Source organism: Somniosus microcephalus, chromosome 4, assembly GCF_052327205.1.
Source record: "Somniosus microcephalus isolate GS21.2 chromosome 4, FLI_Smic_1.0, whole genome shotgun sequence".
Taxonomy (NCBI): domain Eukaryota; kingdom Metazoa; phylum Chordata; class Chondrichthyes; order Squaliformes; family Somniosidae; genus Somniosus; species Somniosus microcephalus.
The window spans coordinates 331,338,374-331,357,892 of record NC_140990.1 but is presented as its reverse complement, the minus strand read 5'-3'; the positions used below and the strand labels follow the sequence as shown (position 1 = coordinate 331,357,892).

General features: G+C 59.4%; 1 protein-coding gene across 1 annotated transcript in view; it reads right to left on the bottom strand.

Annotated features, from left to right (window-relative positions):
* Window positions 1-19,519, bottom strand: part of LOC147120682 (rab GTPase-activating protein 1-like) — a 335,058-nt gene that overhangs the window by 201,105 nt on the left and 114,434 nt on the right. The window contains exon 3 of the mRNA XM_085986863.1: window positions 1,792-1,917. Within this exon, the coding sequence (XP_085842989.1) occupies window positions 1,792-1,917 (126 nt within the window). The remainder of the gene's footprint in view (window positions 1-1,791; window positions 1,918-19,519) is intronic.

Below are 19,519 nucleotides of genomic sequence, written 5' to 3'. Positions count from 1 at the left end.
ATTGGAGGAGCGCTGATATCTCAGAGGGCTGCAGGGCTGGAGGAGATTAGAGATAGGGAGGGGTGAGGCCATGGAGGGATTTGAAAACAAGGATGAGAATTTTAAAATCGAGGCGTTGCTTAACCGGGAGCCAATGTAGGTCAGCGAGCACAGGGGTGATGGGCGAACGGGACTTGGTGCGAGTTAGGACACGGGCAGCGAGCACAGGGGTGATGGGTGAACGGGACTTGGTGCGAGTTAGGACACGGGCAGCGAGCACAGGGGTGATGGGCGAACGGGGCTTGGTGCGAGTTAGGACATGGGCAGCGAGCACAGGGGTGATGGGTGAACGGGACTTGGTGCGAGTTAGGACACGGGCAGCGAGCACAGGGGTGATGGGTGAACGGGACTTGGTGCGAGTTAGGACACGGGCAGCGAGCACAGGGGTGATGGGCGAACGGGACTTGGTGCGAGTTAGGACACGGGCAGCGAGCACAGGGGTGATGGGCGAACGGGACTTGGTGCGAGTTAGGACACGGGCAGCGAGCACAGGGGTGATGGGTGAACGGGACTTGGTGCGAGTTAGGACACGGGCAGCCGAATTTTGAATGACCTCAATTTTATGGAGGGTGGAACGGGGGAGGCCAGCCAGGCGTGCGTTGGAATAGTCAAGTCTAGAGGTAACAAAGGCATAGATGAGGGTTTCAGCAGCGAATAAGCTGAAGTAGGGGCGGAGTCGGGCGATGTTACGGAGGTGGAAATAGGCGGGCTTAGTGCGCGGGATCTGGAGCACGAGCTCTACGCCCAGGTGGTAAGTTGGAAAAGCTACCACCACATGTCACTGCAGAGAAAGCCGACTCATCCTGGATACCGATTCGAATGAAAAAACTGACATCTAAATGTTATGGTTAATACTGAGGCAGACTGTGACAAAATGCAAGGCGACTTGCAGAATGGGCGTGGAATGGGCAAATTAACTTCCATATAGACAAGTGTGATGTGGTACATTCTGGTAGAAAGAATAAGGAAGCCACATCCTCCTTGCAAAATAAGAGTCAAAATGGGGTAGAGGAACAGAGGGATCGGGGGGTTGGGGGGGGGGTACAGATACACAAATCACTAAAAGTAGCGACGCAGGTTAATAAGGCCATTAAAAAAAGCAAATGAAGCACTCGGGTTTATTTCTGGAGGGATAGAATTGAAAAGCAGAGACGTTATATTAAACTTGTCTAGAACCTTGGTTAGACCACACTTGGAGTACTGTGAACAGTTCTGGTCTCCAAATTATAGAAAGGATATAGAGGCACTGGAGAAAGTGCAAAAAAGATTTACAAGGATGACACCAGAACTGAGAGGTTATACCTATCAGGAAAGACTGAACAGGCTGGGGCTCTTTTCTCTAGAAAATAAAAGGCTGAGGGGTGACCTGATAGGGTAAACGTAGAGAGAAGATTACTCCACATGGGGAGACCAAAACTAGGGGTCATAAATATAAATATAAGACAGTCATTAATAAATCCAATAGGGAATTCAGGAGAAACTTCTTTATCCAGAGAGTGGTGAGAATGTGGAACTCGCTAGCACATGGAGTAGTTGAGGTGAATCGCATAGATGCATTTAAGGGAAAACTGGATAAACACATGAGGGAGAAAGGAATAGAAGGATATGTTGATGGGGTTAGATGAAGAAGGGTGGGAGGAGGCTTGTGTGGAGCATAAACACCAGGACTGACCAGTTGGGCCAAAAGGCCTGTTTCTGTACTGTAAATTCTATGTAAATTAAACCCAAATTTGGTTTGTACAGGGTGCTTACCTGGAGTAGCCTCTCCAGCTGGTAAAACTTGCAATGCAGATCCTCGAAGTTGTTCTTGTAGAGCTCTCGGAGACCGTAATCGTACATGATCTTCACCAAGACACAGAACGCCTGCTCCTCTGGCATCTGTGAAAAGACATTCATTCCACATGTGAGGAACCCATGCACTACCCACTGAACCTGGTGGACAGAACAGACTGACATGCTTGATCGTCCATGGTGCCTACAGTGTCAGCCATGGCTGAGAGGTAGCACACTTGCCTTTCAGTTAGAAGGTCTTGGGTTCAAGATCCACTCCAGACACCTGAGCACATAGTCTAGGCTGACAGTTCCAGTGCTGCATTGTCAGAGGTGCCGTCTTTCAGATGAGACGTTAAACCGAGTCCCCGTCTGCCCTCACAGGTGGACGTAAAAGATCCCGTGGCACTATTTCAAAGAAGAGCAGGGGGGTTCTCTCGGGTGTTGCGGAGAATATTTATCCCTCAACGAACAGCAGTAAAACAGATGATCTGGTCATTATCACATTGCTGTTTGTGGGAGCGTGCTGTGCGCAAACTGACTGCCGGGTTTCCTACATTGCAACAGAACTTCAAAAGTACTTCATTGGCTGTAAAGCACTTTGGGATGTCCTGAAGTCGTGAAAGGCAAGTATTTCTTTCTTTGGAAAATGCCAGCTTCTATTTGTTCTCGTGTCATTTGGGAAGTGGCTCTAACAGTGACAGCTCAGACGGCCAGGTATGAACCCCTCTGAGGCCAGATTCGGTTAAGGTATTATGTATTTATTAGTTGTACAGAAATTTTCAAAAGACATTTTTAAAAATGACTGATGTGGGTGCACGTTGAGACAGTGTGTTGTAGCGAAACATAGGAAAAGGAGGAGGCCATTCAGCCCCTCGCGCCTGCTCCACCATTCTATCAGATCATGGCTGATCTGTATCTCAACCCCATTTACCTTGATTACCTAATAAAAATCTATTGATCTCAGTCTTGAATGTTTCAATTGACCGCCAGGCTCAACAGCTTTTTGCGAGAGAATTCCAGCTTTCCACGACCCTTTCGTGAAAAAGTGCTTCCTGACATCACTCCTGAATGGCCTGGCTCTAATTTTGAGATTGTGCCCCCTTGTTCTTGATTCCCCCAAAAGAGGAAATAATTTCTCTGTATCTACCCATTCGAATCCTTTCGTCACTTTAAACACCTCGATTAGATCACCCCTCAATTTTCTAAACTCAAGCCAAGTTTATTCAATCTGTCCTCATAATTGAACCCTTTGAGTCCCAGCATCATTCTGGTGAATCTGCGCTGCGCCCCCTCCAAGGCCAGTGTAGCTTTCCACAAGGTGCTCCAGAATAAAGGCATTCAGGCTTGGAGCTCATCCATTTAATTTGTAATCAAGGCCTCTCCTCCGTCCCAGCTGCTGTCATGTGGCTCCTGGTGGCCAGATGAACATGGTTTAACAGGGTTAAAGTGAATCATCCACAGCGTCTCAACTGCTGGCACATTCTGACTCCTGCAGAAAATGTTTTCAGCTGTAAAGTCTCAGGGCATAGAGAATGGGCCACTCTTGATTCATGTATTTCAGGAGGCCTGCGATCTGTATCTAAGGCATACTGACTGGCAGCAGATCATCTCAACTGTGGCTGGGCCTTTGCACCATGGAGATATGCTCTTCATCCAGAGAGAGAGAGAGAGAAAGCAATTCTATAAAATGAATCCTTGTAAAATGCGCTTTAAGTTCCATCGAATCAAAGGCATGTGTTGACACTTGGCTGATCTCAGCACTCTGGGATATGGGACTACTGAGACAGAAGCTTCAATTCCAACTCTCAGCAACTGGGTGATTGGTGCCAGCAAAATAGCTGCCAACATTAGTTCCAAGACTGAAGAGTAATGTTCTGTTGAAATCCTGTGTCTTGCAGTCAAGAAAGAGACCATTACATAGAATGTACAGCACACAAACAGGTCATTCAGCTCAGCAGATCCAGGCCAGTGTTTATGCTCCACACGAGCCTCCTTCCACCCCTCTTCCTCTAACACTGCCATGATTTGCTTGAATGGCGGAGCAGTCTCTAGGGCTGAATGGCCTACTTCTGGTCCAAGGTTCCTATGCGGTCCTGAAACAGTCTGGTGTCAGTGAGACCCGACTCATTTCAAATCGAGCACCTCTGAAGGACAAAGCCTGCAAAGGCTCCAGACTAAGCCGAATCCCAGTCTTCCTGATAGCATATACCTTTGAGACATCTAAATAAATGCTCCTGAATCATTCAGTAGCTAATTATATGGCTCTCTGCACCTCAATATACCTTTGCTGTGTGGTATTTTCTAGATTATGCAGTGGAGCCATCAATTGAAAGGAAAAGGAAAGGACTTACATTTATTTAGCACCTTTCACATTCTCAGTACGTACCCAGTCAATTAAGCTTCTTGAAGTGTAGTCACGGCTGTAATGTAGGTAAATGCTGCAGTTTATTTTTCACAGCATGATCCCACAAACAGCAATGAGATAACTGATCAGATCATCTGTTGTTAGTGATGTTGGTTGAGTGATAAATATTGGCCAGGACACTGAGGAGAACAACTCTGCTCTTCTTCAAAATACTGCCATGGGATCTTCTATGTCCACCCGAGAGGGCAGACAGGGCCTTGGTTTAACGTCCCATTCAAAAGACAGCACCTCTGACTGTGTAGCACTCGCTCAGTACTGCACTGGAGAGTCAACCAAGATCTTCTGCTCAAGTCCAAAGTTCCCCGTAATTTTTTATTGGGTGTGCGGCCTATTCACAGTTTCACACGTGTGAAATTTAACATTAGAAAAGCCTACATTGGGCTGCACGGGACCGACAGAGTGCTGCGCGCACAGCTTAGAGGGAAAGTTGCTTAAGTCTTTGGAGTGGGACTTGAACCCACGACGTTTTGACTCTGGGCGAGGGCTACCTGCAGAGCCACTGCTGATGCCTCATTATGATGGGACATTGGACAAGTCACAAATTGGTGTGTGCAGTCGTGGTTCCGATTTCAGAATTCCACCACTTCCAAGGCTGTGCACCCCAGGTTAAGCCTCAGAATTGTTATCCTTTCATATTGGAAAGTACGCAGTACAGTAGAACTGACTCAGTATAGGGGAGTGGGCCCAGTATAGGGGAGAGGGCCCAGTATAGGGGAGAGGGCCCAGTGTAGGGGAGTGGGCCCAGTATAGGGGAGTGGGCCCAGTATAGGGGAGAGGGCCCAGTATAGGGGAGAGGGCCCAGTATAGGGGAGGGGGCCCAGTATAGGGGAGGGGGCCCAGTATAGGGGAGAGGGCCCAGTATAGGGGAGAGGGCCCAGTGTAGGGGAGTGGGCCCAGTATAGGGGAGAGGGCCCAGTATAGGGGAGTGGGCCCAGTATAGGGGAGAGGGCCCAGTATAGGGGAGAGGGCCCAGAGTAGGGGAGTGGGCCCAGTATAGGGGAGTGGGCCCAGTACAGGGGAGAGGGCCCAGTATAGGGGAGTGGGCCCAGTACAGGGGAGAGGGCCCAGTATAGGGGAGAGGGCCCAGTGTAGGGGAGTGGGCCCAGTAGGGTTGCAAAGGGGTGGAAAGTTTCCGGTAAATTTCCGGAAATTTTCCACGGGAAGTTTAGCTTGGGAATTTTGCCCAAAAAAGCACATGCTAGCATAATATTTTTTTTTTGTATTTCTTTTTTTTTTTTTCCACAGGTCCTCTCTTAAAATTACTAACAGAGATGGAATCTTAATTATTAAGGAATTTCTTAATCAATATATGTTTATCTTCTTACTTGGCTTGTTTTAATAATTACAAGTTTTGTGTGTGACTGTGAACAAATGTGTCCTGATTGGTTGGATGAGCGATTAGCTCCCTCTATTTGTAATATTTGCATATCGAATTGTGATTGGCCTGCAGGCATCTGTAAGACTGCTATAGTTTTTTTAAGATCCAGGTTAGGGGTCTTGAGGGAAGTCATTTTGTTTTCTGCCGATGTTGTGATGATGCAGTAAGTAAATCAGACTTTATACCAAATAAACCAGTTACTTGTTGAACTCTGTTGTCCTTCAATTTAAAATATACAAAATAATACACTATTGGTGATGTAGCGTCGTGTGTGTACAGGTCATGCTTCCATCACATGGAGCATCAGCAAAAATGTACTCACCCTGCTGCAATCGTGCTGATCGACCGCAGTTCGACACAGATGAATACCCTTTATTTCTCTGCATAGAACAATGCCATGTTTACCGTCGGATGTGTGGAAGCATTTTACCCCAGGCATTAAAGATGGAAAGACTGTGTACATGTGCAAACACTGTAGAAAGCCATATGTAAAGAATGCCACAAAGATGCAGCAGCATTTATCCAAATGCAACAACTTCACTCAAAGCTCACAGCAGTCAGCCCAGAGTTCCTCTGCTTCCATTCAAGAAGATGATGGTTCTCATTCAGCATCAGGCTCCTTATCATCAGCAACTCCTGGCCCACTTGGAAGGTTCTTTGATACAATGGATAACCATAGCCAGAAGAATGCAGATGAGTGCCTTGCTCAAGCTGTATATGCGACAGGCTCACCCCTCATGCTCACAGCCAATGTGTATTGGAAGAGATTTTTCAATGTTATTCGCCCTGCATACTGTCCTCCCACCAGACATGCTTTGTCTACTTATTTGCTGGAGGCTGAGTATAACAGAGTCCAAGGAAAGCTCAAAGAAACGATAGCGATGGCAGACTGTGTTGCAGTTATCTCAGATGGGTGGTCAAATGTACGAGGGGAGGGCATCATAAACTACATCGTCTCCACTCCTCTCCCAGTGTTCTCCAAGAGCACAGACACGAAGGACAACAGACACACAGGCACATACATTGCTGATGAGCTGAAAGCGGTCATCAACGATCTTGGATCACAAAAGGTCTTTGCAGTAGTTACTGACAATGCTGCGAATATGAAGGCTGCTTGGGCTCAAGTGGAGGAGGCCTACCCTCATATTACGTCTATTGGGTGCGCAGCTCATGGGCTTAACCTGCTCCTCAAGGACATCATGGGTTTGAGAACCATGGAAGCACTGTACAAGAGAGCCAAGCAAGTTGTTAAGTATGTCAGGGGAAAACAGGTAGTTGCAGCAACCTACAACTCCAAGCAAATGACAAAGAACAAGAACACCACACTGAAGCTGCCCAACAACACTAGATGGGGTGGTGTTGTCATAATGTACAACAGCCTTCTGGAGGGTAAGGAGTCGCTGCAAGAAATGGCAATATCCCAGTCTGGGGATATGGAAACCACCATCAAGAAAATACTGTTGGATGATGTGTTTTGGGAGAGAGTGGTTAGCAGCCTTAAACTAGTCTCACCAGTAGCATCTGCAATTGCTCAGATTGAAGGAGATGACGCTGTCTTGTCAGATGTTCTCAGGCTTTTTACTGATTTAAAAGAACAAATCAGCATTGCCCTACCCACATCCCTGCTGCTCAAAGCAGAGGAGAAGGCAATTGTTCAATTCATACAGACGCGTCAAGAATTTTGTGTCAAGCCGATTCATGCTGCAGCATACATGCTGGACCCAAAGCATGTTGGGAGACCAATACTTTCTGGAGAACAGATCAACAGCGCTTACAGTGTGATTTCTACCCTCTCACACCATCTCAATCTGGATGTGGGCAAAGTTCTGGGAAGTCTGGCAAAGTTCTCTACCAAGCAAGGTCTTTGGAATGGGGATGGGATATGGGAATCATGCAAGCATATCAGTGCACATACCTGGTGGAAGGGACTTTGTGCATCTGAGGCCCTGTCACCTATTGCATCGGTGATACTCCAAATCCCACCTTCATCAGCGGCCTCTGAACGAAACTGGTCACTTTTTGGGAATACGCATACAAAGGTGCGCAACAGGCTGACTAACGAGAGTGGAGAAACTGGTGGCTATCCGGGCGAACCTACAACTTATTGAGCCAGATACAGAAGTGTCCAACACACAGCTAGACACTGACACAGGGGAGGAAATGGACACGTCAGAGCCAGAGTCAGAGAATCAGGAGGAGCAATGAGGAGTAGAAGACTCAGAAGACTCATGAGTGGAAGACTCAAAGGGACAAAATAAGGACAAATTACAGGCTAAATAAGCTGATGCTCTTTTTATTTTATTTTAGATGGGTCTTTTTTGTGGGGGTTCAATAAAGTTCAAAATTATAACCTAAATAAAGTTTTGAAAGCCTGTTTTTATTTGTATGGAACAGTATGTCTATTTTGACGACAAAGATAATATAAGCGTCAGAGACAAAAAACCATCAGTGTGCAAAAAAAATCAAAATTCCCATAAATTACCAAAATTCCCATAAATTCCCGAAAATTTCCATGGAAAGTTTCCTCTTTTAAAAATTCCCAGAATTTTGCAAACCTAGGGCCCAGTATAGGGGAGAGGGCCCAGTATAGGGGAGTGGGCCCAGCATAGCGGAGAGGGACAAGTATAGGGGAGTGGGCCCAGTATAGCGGAGAGGGACAAGTATAGGGGAGTGGGCCCAGTATAGCGGAGAGGGACAAGTATAGGGGAGTGGGCCCAGTATAGCGGAGAGGGACAAGTATAGGGGAGTGGGCCCGGTATAGGGGAGTGGGCCCGGTATAGGGGAGTGGGCCCGGTATAGCGGAGTGGGCCCGGTATAACGGAGTGGGCCCGGTATAACGGAGTGGGCCCGGTATAACGGAGTGGGCCCGGTATAGGGGAAGAGGGCTCGGTATAAGGGTGGGGGCCCTGTATAGGAGTGGGGGCCTGGTATAGGAGTGGGGGCCCGGTACAGGGTAGGGGGCCCGGTACAGGGGAAGGAGCCCGGTACAGGGGAGGGGGCCCGGTACAGCGGATTGGGCCCGGTCCAGCGGAGTGGGCCCGGTCCAGCGGAGTGGGCCCGGTCCAGCGGAGTGGGCCCGGTACAGCGGAGTGGGCCCGGTATAGGGGAGGGGGCCCGGTATAGCGGAGTGGGCCCTGTATAGGGGAGTGGGCTCGGTACAGGGGAGTGGGCACAGTATAGAGGAGTGGGCCGAGTATAGGGGAGGGCCCAGTATAGGGGAGTGGGCCCAGGAAAGTCGAGTGGGCCCAGTATAGGGGAGTGGGCCCAGTATAGGGGAGTGGGCCCAGTATAGGGGAGTGGGCCCAGTATAGGGGAGTGGCCCAGTATAGCGGAGTGGGCCCAGTATAGAGAGGGCCCAGTATAGGGGAGTGGGCCCAGGATAGGGGACAGGGCCCAGTGTAGCGGAGAGGGCCCAGTGTAGCGGAGAGGGCCCAGTGTAGCGGAGAGGGCCCAGTGTAGCGGAGAGGGCCCAGTGTAGCGGAGAGGGCCCAGTGTAGCGGAGAGGGCCCAGTGTAGCGGAGAGGGCCCAGTGTAGCGGAGAGGGCCCAGTGTAGCGGAGAGGGCCCAGTGTAGCGGAGAGGGCCCAGTGTAGGGCAGAGGGCCCAGTGTAGGGGAGAGGGCCGATTATAGGGGAGAGGGCCCAGTATAGGGCAGGGGGCCCAGTATAGGGCAGGGGGCCCAGTATAGGGGAGGGGGCTCAGTATAGGGGAGAGGGCCCAATATCGGGGAGAGGGCCGATTATAGGGGAGTGGGCCCGGTATAGGGGAGTGGGCCCGGTATAGGGGAGTGGGCCCGGTATAGGGGAGTGGGCCCGGTATAGGGGAGGGGGACCGGTATAGCGGAGTGGACCCGGTATACCGGAGTGGGCCCGGTTTAGCGGAGAGGGCCCGGTATAGCGGAGTGGGCCCAGGATAGGGGAGAGGGCCCAGCACAGGGGAGAGGGCCCAGCACAGGGGAGAGGGCCCAGCACAGGGGAGAGGGCCCAGGATAAGGGAGAGGGTCCATTACCGGGGAGAGGGCCCGGTATAGGGGAGTGGGCCCGGTATGGCGGAGAGGGGGCCCGGTATGGCGGAGAGGGGGCCCGGTATGGCGGAGAGGGGGCCCGGTATGGCGGAGAGGGGGCCCGGTATGGCGGGGAGGGGGCCCGGTATGGCGGAGTGGGCCCGGTATGGCGGAGTGGGCCCGGTATCGGGGAGTGGGCCCGGTATGGCGGAGAGGGCCCGGTATAAGGGACTGGGCCCGGTGTAGGGGAGCGGGCCCGGTATACGGGAGCGGGCCCGGTATAGGGGAGCGGGCCCGGTATAGGGGAGCGGGCCCGGTGTCGGGGAGGGGCCCGGTGTCGGGGAGGGGGCCCGGTGTGGCGGAGGGGGCCCGGTGTGGCGGAGGGGGCCCGGTGTGGCGGAGGGGGCCCGGTGTGGCGGAGGGGGCCCGGTGTGGCGGAGGGGGCCCGGTGTGGCGGAGGGGGCCCGGTGTGGCGGAGGGGGCCCGGTGTGGCGGAGGGGGCCCGGTGTGGCGGAGGGGGCCCGGTGTGGCGGAGGGGGCCCGGTGTGGCGGAGGGGGCCCGGTACAGGGGAGAGGGCCCGGTACAGGGGAGAGGGCCCGGTACAGGGGAGAGGGCCCGGTACAGAGGAGTGGGCCCGGTACAGGGGAGTGGCCCGGTACAGCGGAGAGGGCCCGGTACAGGGGAGAGGGCCCGGTACAGGGGAGAGGGCCCGGTACAGGGGAGTGGGCCCGGTACAGGGGAGTGGGCCCGGTACAGGGGAGTGGGCCCGGTACAGGGGAGTGGGCCCGGTACAGGGGAGTGGGCCCGGTACAGCGGAGGGGGCCCGGTACAGCGGAGGGGGCCCGGTACAGCGGAGGGGGCCCGGCACAGGGGAGTGGGCCCGGCACAGGGGAGTGGGCCCGGCACAGGGGAGTGGGCCCGGCACAGGGGAGTGGGCCCGGCACAGGGGAGTGGGCCCAGTATAGGGGAGTGGGCCCAGTAGAGGGGAGTGGGCTCAGTATAGGGGAGTGGGCAAATATAGGGGAGTGGGCCCAGTATAGGGGAGTGCGCCCAGTATAGGGGAGAGGGCCCAGGATAGGGGAGAGGGCCCAGGATAGGGGAGAGGGCCCAGGATAGGGGAGAGGGCCCAGGATAGGGGAGAGGGCCCAGGATAGGGGAGAGGGCCCAGGATAGGGGAGAGGGCCCATTATAGGGGAGAGGGCCCGGTGTAGCGGAGTGGGCCCGGTGCAGGGGAGTGGGCCCGGTGCAGGGGAGTGGGCCCGGTATAGGGGAGTGGGCCCAGTATACGGGAGTGGGCCCAGTATGGGGAGAGGGACCAGTATAGGGGAGGGGGCCCATAATAGCGGAGAGGGCCCGGTATAGCGGAGAGGGCCCGGTATAGCGGAGGGGGCCCGCTATAGCGGAGGGGGCCCGGTATAGCGGAGGGGGCCCGGTATAGCGGACGGCGCCCAGTGTAGGAGAGAGGGCCCATAATCGGGGAGAGGGCCCGGCATAGGGGAGAGGGCCGATTATAGGGGAGTGGGCCCAGTGTAGGGGAGTGGGCCCGGTGTAGGGGAGTGGGCCCGGTGTAGGGGAGAGGGCCCGGTGTAGGGGAGAGGGCCCGGTGTAGGGGAGAGGGCCCGGTGTAGGGGAGTGGGCCCGGTGTAGGGGAGAGGGCCCGGTGCAGGGGAGAGGGCCCGGTGCAGGGGAGAGGGCCCGGTGCAGGGGAGTGGGCCCGGTGTAGGGGAGTGGGCCCGGTGTAGGGGAGAGGGCCCGATGTAGGGGAGAGGGCCCGATGTAGGGGAGAGGGCCCGGTAAAGGGGAGGGGGCCCGGTATAGGGGAGTGGGTCCGGAACAGGGGAGTGGGTCCGGAACAGGGGAGTGGGTCCGGAACAGGGGAGTGGGAGCGGTACAGGGGAGTGGGAGCGGTACAGGGGAGTGGGAGCGGTACAGGGGAGTGGGCCCAGTATAGTGAAGTGGGCCCAGGAAAGGCGAGTGGGCCCAGTATAGGGGAGTGGCCCAGTATAGGGGAGTGGGCCCAGGATAGGGGAGAGGGCCCAGTGTAGCGGAGAGGGCCCAGTGTAGCGGAGAGGGCCCAGTATAGCGGAGAGGGCCCAGGACAGGGGAGAGGGCCCAGTATAGCGGAGACGGCCCAGTATAGCGGAGAGGGCCCAGGACAGGGGAGAGGGCCCAGTATAAGGGAGTGGGCCCAGTATAGCGGAGAGGGACCAGTATAGCGGAGAGGGCCCAGTGTAGGAGAGAAGGCCCAGTATAGGGCAGAGTGCCATGTATAGGAGAGAGGGCCCAGTATAGGGGAGAGGGCCAAGTATAGGGGAGAGAGCCCAGTATAGGGGAGAGGGCCCAGTATAGGGGAGAGGGCCCAGTATAGGGCAGGGGGCCCGGTATAGGGGAGGGGGCTCGGTATAGGGGAGGGGGCTCGGTATAGGGGAGAGGGCCCGGTATAGAGGAGGGGGCCCGGTATAGCCGAGTGGGACCGGTATAGCGGAGTGGACCCGGTATACCGGAGTGGACCAGGTTTAGCGGAGAGGGCCCGGAATAGCGCAAAGGGCCCAGTATAGCGGAGTGGGCCCAGCATAGGGGAGAGGGCCCAGCATAGGGGAGAGAGCCCAGGATAGGGGAGAGGGCCCATTATCGGGGAGAGGGCCCGGTATAGGGGAGTGGGCCCGGTATAGTGGAGAGGGCCCGGTATAGGGGAGAGGGCCCGGTATAGGGGAGAGGGCCCGGTATAGGGGAGAGGGCCCGGTATAGCGGACTGGACCCGGTATAGGGGAGTGGGCCCGTTGTAGGGGAGAGGGCCCGGTGTAGGGGAGTGGGCCCGGTATAGCGGAGTGGGCCCGGTATAGGGGAGTGGTCCCGGTATAGGAGAGAGGGCCCGGTATAGGGGAGTAGGCCCAGTGTAGGGGAGACGGCCCAGTGTAGGGGAGTGGTCCCAGAGTAGGGGAGGGGGCCCAGCGTAGCGGAGGGGGCCCAGCGTAGCGGAGGGGGCACAGCGTAGCGGAGGGGGCACAGCGTAGCGGAGGGGGCACAGCGTAGCGGAGGGGGCACAGCGTAGCGGAGGGGGCACAGCGTAGCGGAGGGGGCACAGCGTAGCGGAGGGGGCACAGCGTAGCGGAGGGGGCACAGCGTAGCGGAGGGGGCACAGCGTAGCGGAGGGGGCACAGCGTAGGGGAGGGGGCCCAGCGTAGGGGAGGGGGCCCAGCGTAGGGGAGGGGGCCCAGCGTAGGGGAGGGGGCCCAGCGTAGGGGAGGGGGCCCAGCGTAGGGGAGGGGGCCCAGCGTAGGGGAGGGGGCCCAGCGTAGGGGAGTGGGCCCCGTGTAGGCGAGTGGGCCCGGTATGGCGGAGTGGGCCCGGTATGGCGGAGTGGGCCCGGTATGGCGGAGTGGGCCCGGTATGGCGGGGAGGGCCCGGTATAGGGGAGTGGGCCCGGTATAGCGGCGAGGGCCCGGTATAGGGGAGTGGGTCCAGCATAGGAGAGAGGGCCCGGTATAAGGTAGTGGGCCTAGTGTAGGGGAGACGGCCCAGTATACGGGAGCGGGCCCAGTATGGGGGAGCGGTCCCAGTATAGGGTAGGGGGCCCAGTATAGGGGAGGGGGCCCAGTATAGGTGAGGGGGCCCAGTATAGGTGAGGGGGCCCAGTATAGGGGAGGGGGCCCAGGATAGGGGAGGGGGCCCAGTGCAGCAGAGAGGGCCCAGTATAGGGGAGAGAGCCCAGAATAGGGGAGGGGGCCCAGTATAGGGGAGTGGGCCCAGTATAGCGGAGTGGACTCAGTATAGCGGAGTGGACCCAGTATAGCGGAGTGGACCCAGCATAGGGGAGGGGGCCCAGACTAGCGGAGGGGGCCCAGTCTAGCGGAGGGGGCCCAGTCTAGCGGAGGGGGCCCAGTATAGGGGAGAGGGCCCAGTATAGGGGAGAGGGCCCAGTATAGAGGAGTGGGCCCAGTACAAGGGAGTGGCCCAGTATAGCGGAGTGTGCCCAGCATAGGGGAGTGGGCCCATAATAGTGGAGAGGGCCCGGTATAGGGGAGAAGGCCCGGTATAGGGGAGAGGGCCCGGTATAGCGCAGAGGGCCTGGAATAGGGGAGTGGGCCCGGTATAGCGGCGAGGGCCCGGTATAGGGGAGTGGGCCCGGTATAGCGGCGAGGGCCCGGTATAGGGGAGTGGGTCCAGCATAGGAGAGAGGGCCCGGTATAAGGTAGTGGGCCGAGTGTAGAGGAGTCGGCCCAGTATACGGGAGCGGGCCCAGTATAGGGGAGCGGTCCCAGTATAGGGTAGGGGGCCCAGTATAGGGGAGGGGGCCCAGTATAGGTGAGGGGGCCCAGTATAGGTGAGGGGGCCCAGGATAGGGGAGGGGGCCCAGGATAGGGGAGGGGGCCCAGGATAGGGGAGGGGGCCCAGGATAGGGGAGGGGGCCCAGTGCAGCAGAGAGGGCCCAGTATAGGGGAGAGAGCCCAGTATAGAGGAGTGGGCCCAGTACAAGGGAGTGGCCCAGTATAGCGGAGTGTGCCCAGCATAGGGGAGTGGGCCCAGCATAGGGGAGTGGGCCCATAAGAGTGGAGAGGGCCCGGTATAGGGGAGAAGGCCCGGTATAGGGGAGAGGGCCCGGTATAGCGCAGAGGGCCTGGAATAGGGGAGTGGGCCTGGAATAGGGGAGTGGGCCTGGAATAGGGGAGTGGGCCCGGAACAGCGCAGAGGGCCCGGTATAGGGGAGTGGGGCCGGTATAGCGGAGTGGGCCCGGTATAGCGGAGTGAGCCCGGTATAGTGGAGAGGGCCCGGTATAGCGGAGAGGGCCCGGTATAGCGGAGAGGGCCCGGTATAGCGGAGAGGGCCCGGTGTAGCGGAGAGGGCCCGGTAAAAGGGAGTGGGCCCAGTATAGGGGAGAGGGCCCAGAATAGGGCAGGGGGCCCAGTATAGCGGACTGGACCCAGTATAGGCGAGAGGGCCCGGGATAGGGGAGAGGGCCCGGTGTAGGGGAGAGGGCCCGGTGTAGGGGAGAGGGCCCGGTGTAGGGGAGAGGGCCCGGTGTAGGGGAGAGGGCCCGGTGTAGGGGAGAGGGCCCGGTGTAGGGGAGAGGGCCCGGTGTAGGGGAGAGGGCCCGGTGTAGGGGAGAGGGCCCGGTGTAGGGGAGTGGGCCCGGTGTAGGGGAGTGGGCCCGGTGTAGGGGAGTGGGCCCGGTGTAGGGGAGTGGGCCCGGTGTAGGGGAGTGGGCCCGGTCTAGGGGAGAGGGCCCGGTCTAGGGGAGAGGGCCCGGAATAGGGGACGGGGCCCGGAATAGGGGACGGGGCCCGGAATAGGGGACGGGGCCCGGTAAAGGGGAGGGGGCCCGGTATAGGGGAGTGGGTCCGGAACAGGGGAGTGTGTCCAGAACAGGGGAGTGGGACCGGTACAGGGGAGTGGGACCGGTACAGGGGAGTGGGACCGGTACAGGGGAGTGGGACCGGTACAGGGGAGTGGGCTCGGTATAGGGGAGTGGGCCCAGTATAGTGAAGTGGGCCCAGGAAAGGCGAGTGGGCCCAGTATAGGGGAGTGGCCCAGTATAGAGAGGGCCCAGTATAGGGGAGTGGGCCCAGGATAGGGGAGAGGGCCCAGTGTAGCGGAGAGGGCCCAGTGTAGCGGAGAGGGCCCAGTATAGCGGAGACGGCCCAGTATAGCGGAGAGGGCCCAGTATAGCGGAGAGGGCCCAGTATAGCGGAGAGGGCCCAGTATAGCGGAGAGGGCCCAGAATAGCGGAGAGGGCCCAGAATAGCGGAGAGGGCCCAGAATAGCGGAGAGGGCCCAGAATAGCGGAGAGGGCCCAGGACAGGGGAGAGGGCCCAGTATAGGGCAGAGTGCCATGTATAGGAGAGAGGGCCCAGTATAGGGGAGAGGGCCAAGTATAGGGGAGAGAGCCCAGTATAGGGGAGAGGGCCCAGTATAGGGCAGAGGGCCCAGTATAGGGGAGGGGGCTCAGTATAGGGGAGAGGGCCCAATATCGGGGAGAGGGCCCGGTATAGAGGAGGGGGCCCGGTATACAGGAGAGGGCCCGGTATAGAGGAGGGGGCCCGGTATAGCCGAGTGGGACCGGTATAGCGGAGTGGACCCGGTATACCGGAGTGGACCCGGTTTAGCGGAGAGGGCCCGGAATAGCGCAAAGGGCCCAGTGTAGCGGAGTGGGCCCAGCATAGGGGAGAGGGCCCAGCATAGGGGAGAGAGCCCAGGATAGGGGAGAGGTCCCATTATCGGGGAGAGGGCCCGGTATAGGGGAGTGGGCCCGGTATAGTGGAGAGGGCCCGGTATAGGGGAGAGGGCCCGGTATAGGGGAGAGGGCCCGGTATAGGGGAGAGGGCCCGGTATAGCGGACTGGACCCGGTATAGGGGAGTGGGCCCGTTGTAGGGGAGAGGGCCCGGTGTCGGGGAGAGGGCCCGGTGTCGGGGAGAGGGCCCGGTGTAGGGGAGAGGGCCCGGTGTAGCGGAGTGGGCCCGGTATAGGGGAGTGGGCCCTGTATAGGGGAGTGGTCCCGGTATAGGAGAGAGGGCCCGGTATAGGGGAGTAGGCCCAGTGTAGGGGAGACGGCCCAGTATATGGGAGTGGGCGCAGTATAGGGGAGAGGGGCCAGTATAGGGGAGGGGGCCCGGTATAAGGTAGTGGGCCCGGTATAGCGGAGGGGGCACAGCGTAGCGGAGGGGGCACAGCGTAGCGGAGGGGGCACAGCGTAGGGGAGAGGGCCCAGCGTAGGGGAGTGGGCCCCGTGTAGGCGAGTGGGCCCGGTATGGTGGAGTGGGCCCGGTATGGCGGAGTGGGCCCGGTATGGCGGGGAGGGCCCGGTATGGGGGAGTGGGCCCGGTATAGCGGCGAGGGCCCGGTATGGGGGAGTGGGCCCGGTATAGCGGCGAGGGCCCGGTATAGGGGAGTGGGTCCAGCATAGGAGAGAGGGCCCGGTATAAGGGAGTGGGCCTAGTGTAGGGGAGACGGCCCAGTATACGGGAGCGGGCCCAGTATAGGGGAGCGGTCCCAGTATAGGGTAGGGGGCCCAGTATAGGGGAGGGGGCCCAGTATAGGTGAGGGGGCCCAGTATAGGTGAGGGGGCCCAGTATAGGGGAGGGGGCCCAGTATAGGGGAGGGGGCCCAGTGCAGCAGAGAGGGCCCAGTATAGGGGAGAGAGCCCAGAATAGGGGAGGGGGCCCAGTATAGGGGAGTGGGCCCAGTGTAGCGGAGTGGACCCAGTGTAGCGGAGTGGACCCAGCATAGGGGAGGGGGCCCAGTCTAGCGGAGGGGGCCCAGTCTAGCGGAGGGGGCCCAGCATAGGGGAGTGGGCCCAGCATAGGGGAGTGGGCCCATAATAGTGGAGAGGGCCCGGTATAGGGGAGAGGGCCCGGTATAGCGCAGAGGGCCTGGAATAGGGGAGTGGGCCCGGAACAGCGCAGAGGGCCCGGTATAGGGGAGTGGGGCCGGTATAGCGGAGTGGGCCCGGTATAGCGGAGAGGGCCCGGTATAGCGGAGAGGGCCCGGTATAGGGGAGAGGGCCCAGTAAAAGGGAGTGGGCCCAGTATAGGGGAGAGGGCCCAGAATAGGGGAGTGGGCCCAGTATAGCGGACTGGACCCAGTATAGCGGAGTGGACCCAGTATAGCGGAGGGGACCCAGTATAGCGGAGGGGACCCAGTATAGCGGAGGGGACCCAGTATAGCGGAGGGGGCCCAGTATAGGCGAGAGGGCCCGGGGTAGGGGAGAGGGCCCGGTGTAGGGGAGAGGGCCCGGTGTAGGGGAGAGGGCCCGGTGTAGGGGAGAGGGCCGGTGTAGGGGAGAGGGCCCGGTGTAGGGGAGAGGGCCCGGTGTAGGGGAGAGGGCCCGGTGTAGGGGAGAGGGCCCGGTGTAGGGGAGTGGGCCCGGTTTAGGGGAGAGGGCCCGGTGTAGGGGAGTGGGCCCGGTATAGCGGAGTGGGCCTGGTATAGGGGAGTGGGCCCAGTATAGGGGAGACGGCCCAGTATACGAGAGTGGGCCCAGTATAGGGGAGAGGGACCAGTATAGGGGAGAGGGACCAGTGTAGGGGAGGGGGCCCAGTACAGCAGAGAGGGCCCAGTAAAGGGGAGGGGACCCAGTATCGGGGAGGGGGCCCAGTATAGGGGAGTGGACCCAGTATAGGGGACTGGACCCAGTATAGGGGAGTGGGCCCAGTATAGCGGAGGGGGCCCAGTATAGCGGAGGGGGCACAGAAAAGCGGAGGGGGCACAGAAAAGCGGAGGGGGCACAGAAAAGCGGAGGGGGCACGGTATAGCGGAGGTGGCACGGTATAGCGGAGTGGGCACGGTATAGCGGAGGGGGCACGGTATAGCGGAAGGGGCCCGGTACACGGGAGTGGGCCCGGTACAGGGGAGTGGGCCCGGTACAGGGGAGTGGGCCCGGTACAGGGGAGTGGGCCCGGTACAGGGGAGTGGGCCCGGTACAGGGGAGTGGGCCCGGTACAGGGGAGTGAGCCCGGTACAGGGGAGTGAGCCCGGTACAAGGGAGTGGGCCCGGTACAGGGGAGTGGGCCCGGTACAGGGGAGTGGGCCCGGTACAGGGGAGTGGGCCCGGTACAGGGGAGTGGGCCCGGTACAGGGGAGAGGGCCCGGTACAGCGCAGAGGGCCCAGTACAGCGCAGAGGGCCCTGTACAGGGGAGAGGGCCCGGCACAGGGGAGAGGGCCCGGCACAGGGGAGAGGGCCCGGTACAGCGCAGAGGGCCCTGTACAGGAGAGAGGGCCCGGTACAGGGGAGTGGGCCCGGTATAGGGGGGTGGAACCTGTATAGGGGAGAGGGCCCAGAATAGGGGAGTGGGCCCGGTATAGGGGAGTGGGCCCGGTATAGGGGAGTGGGCCCGGTATGGCGGAGTGGGCCCGGTATGGCGGAGTGGGCCCGGTATGGCGGAGTGGGCCCGGTATGGCGGAGTGGGCCCGGTATGGCGGAGTGGGCCCGGTATAGGGGAGTGGGCCCGGTATAGCGGGGAGGGCCCGGTATAGCGGGGAGGGCCCGGTATAGCGGGGAGGGCCCGGTATAGGGGAGTGGGCCCGGTATACCGGAGAGGGCCCGGTATAGCAGAGAGGGCCCGGTATAGGGGAGTGGGTCCAGCATAGGAGAGAGGGCCCGGTATAAGGAAGTGGGCCCAGTGTCGGGGAGACGGCCTAGTATATGGGAGCGGGCCCAGTATAGGGGAGCGGTCCCAGTATAGGGTAGGGGGCCCAGTATAGGGGAGAGGGACCACTTTAGGGGAGAGGGACCAGTATAGGGGAGGGGGCCCAGTGCAGCAGAGAGGGCCCAGTACAGCGGAGGGGCCCAGTACAGCGGAGGGGGCCCAGTGCAGCGGAGGGGGCCCAGTGCAGCGGAGGGGGCCCAGTGCAGCGGAGGGGGCCCAGTGCAGCGGAGGGGGCCCAGTGCAGCGGAGGGGGCCCAGTGCAGCGGAGGGGGCCCAGTGCAGCGGAGGGGGCCCAGTGCAGCGGAGGGGGCCCAGTGCAGCGGAGGGGGCCCAGTGCAGCGGAGGGGGCCCAGTGCAGCGGAGGGGGCCCAGTGCAGCGGAGGGGGCCCAGTGCAGCGGAGGGGGCCCAGTGCAGCGGAGGGGGCCCAGTACAGCGGAGGGGGCCCAGTACAGCGGAGGGGGCCCAGTACAGCGGAGGGGGCCCAGTACAGCGGAGGGGGCCCAGTACAGCGGAGGGGGCCCAGTACAGCGGAGGGGGCCCAGTACAGCGGAGGGGGCCCAGTACAGCGGAGGGGGCCCAGTACAGCGGAGGGGGCCCAGTACAGCGGAGGGGGCCCAGTACAGCGGAGGGGGCCCAGTACAGCGGAGGGGGCCCAGTACAGCGGAGGGGGCCCAGTACAGCGGAGTGGGCCCAGTACAGCGGAGGGGGCCCAGAAAAGCGGAGGGGGCCCAGTATAGCGGAGGGGGCCCAGTAT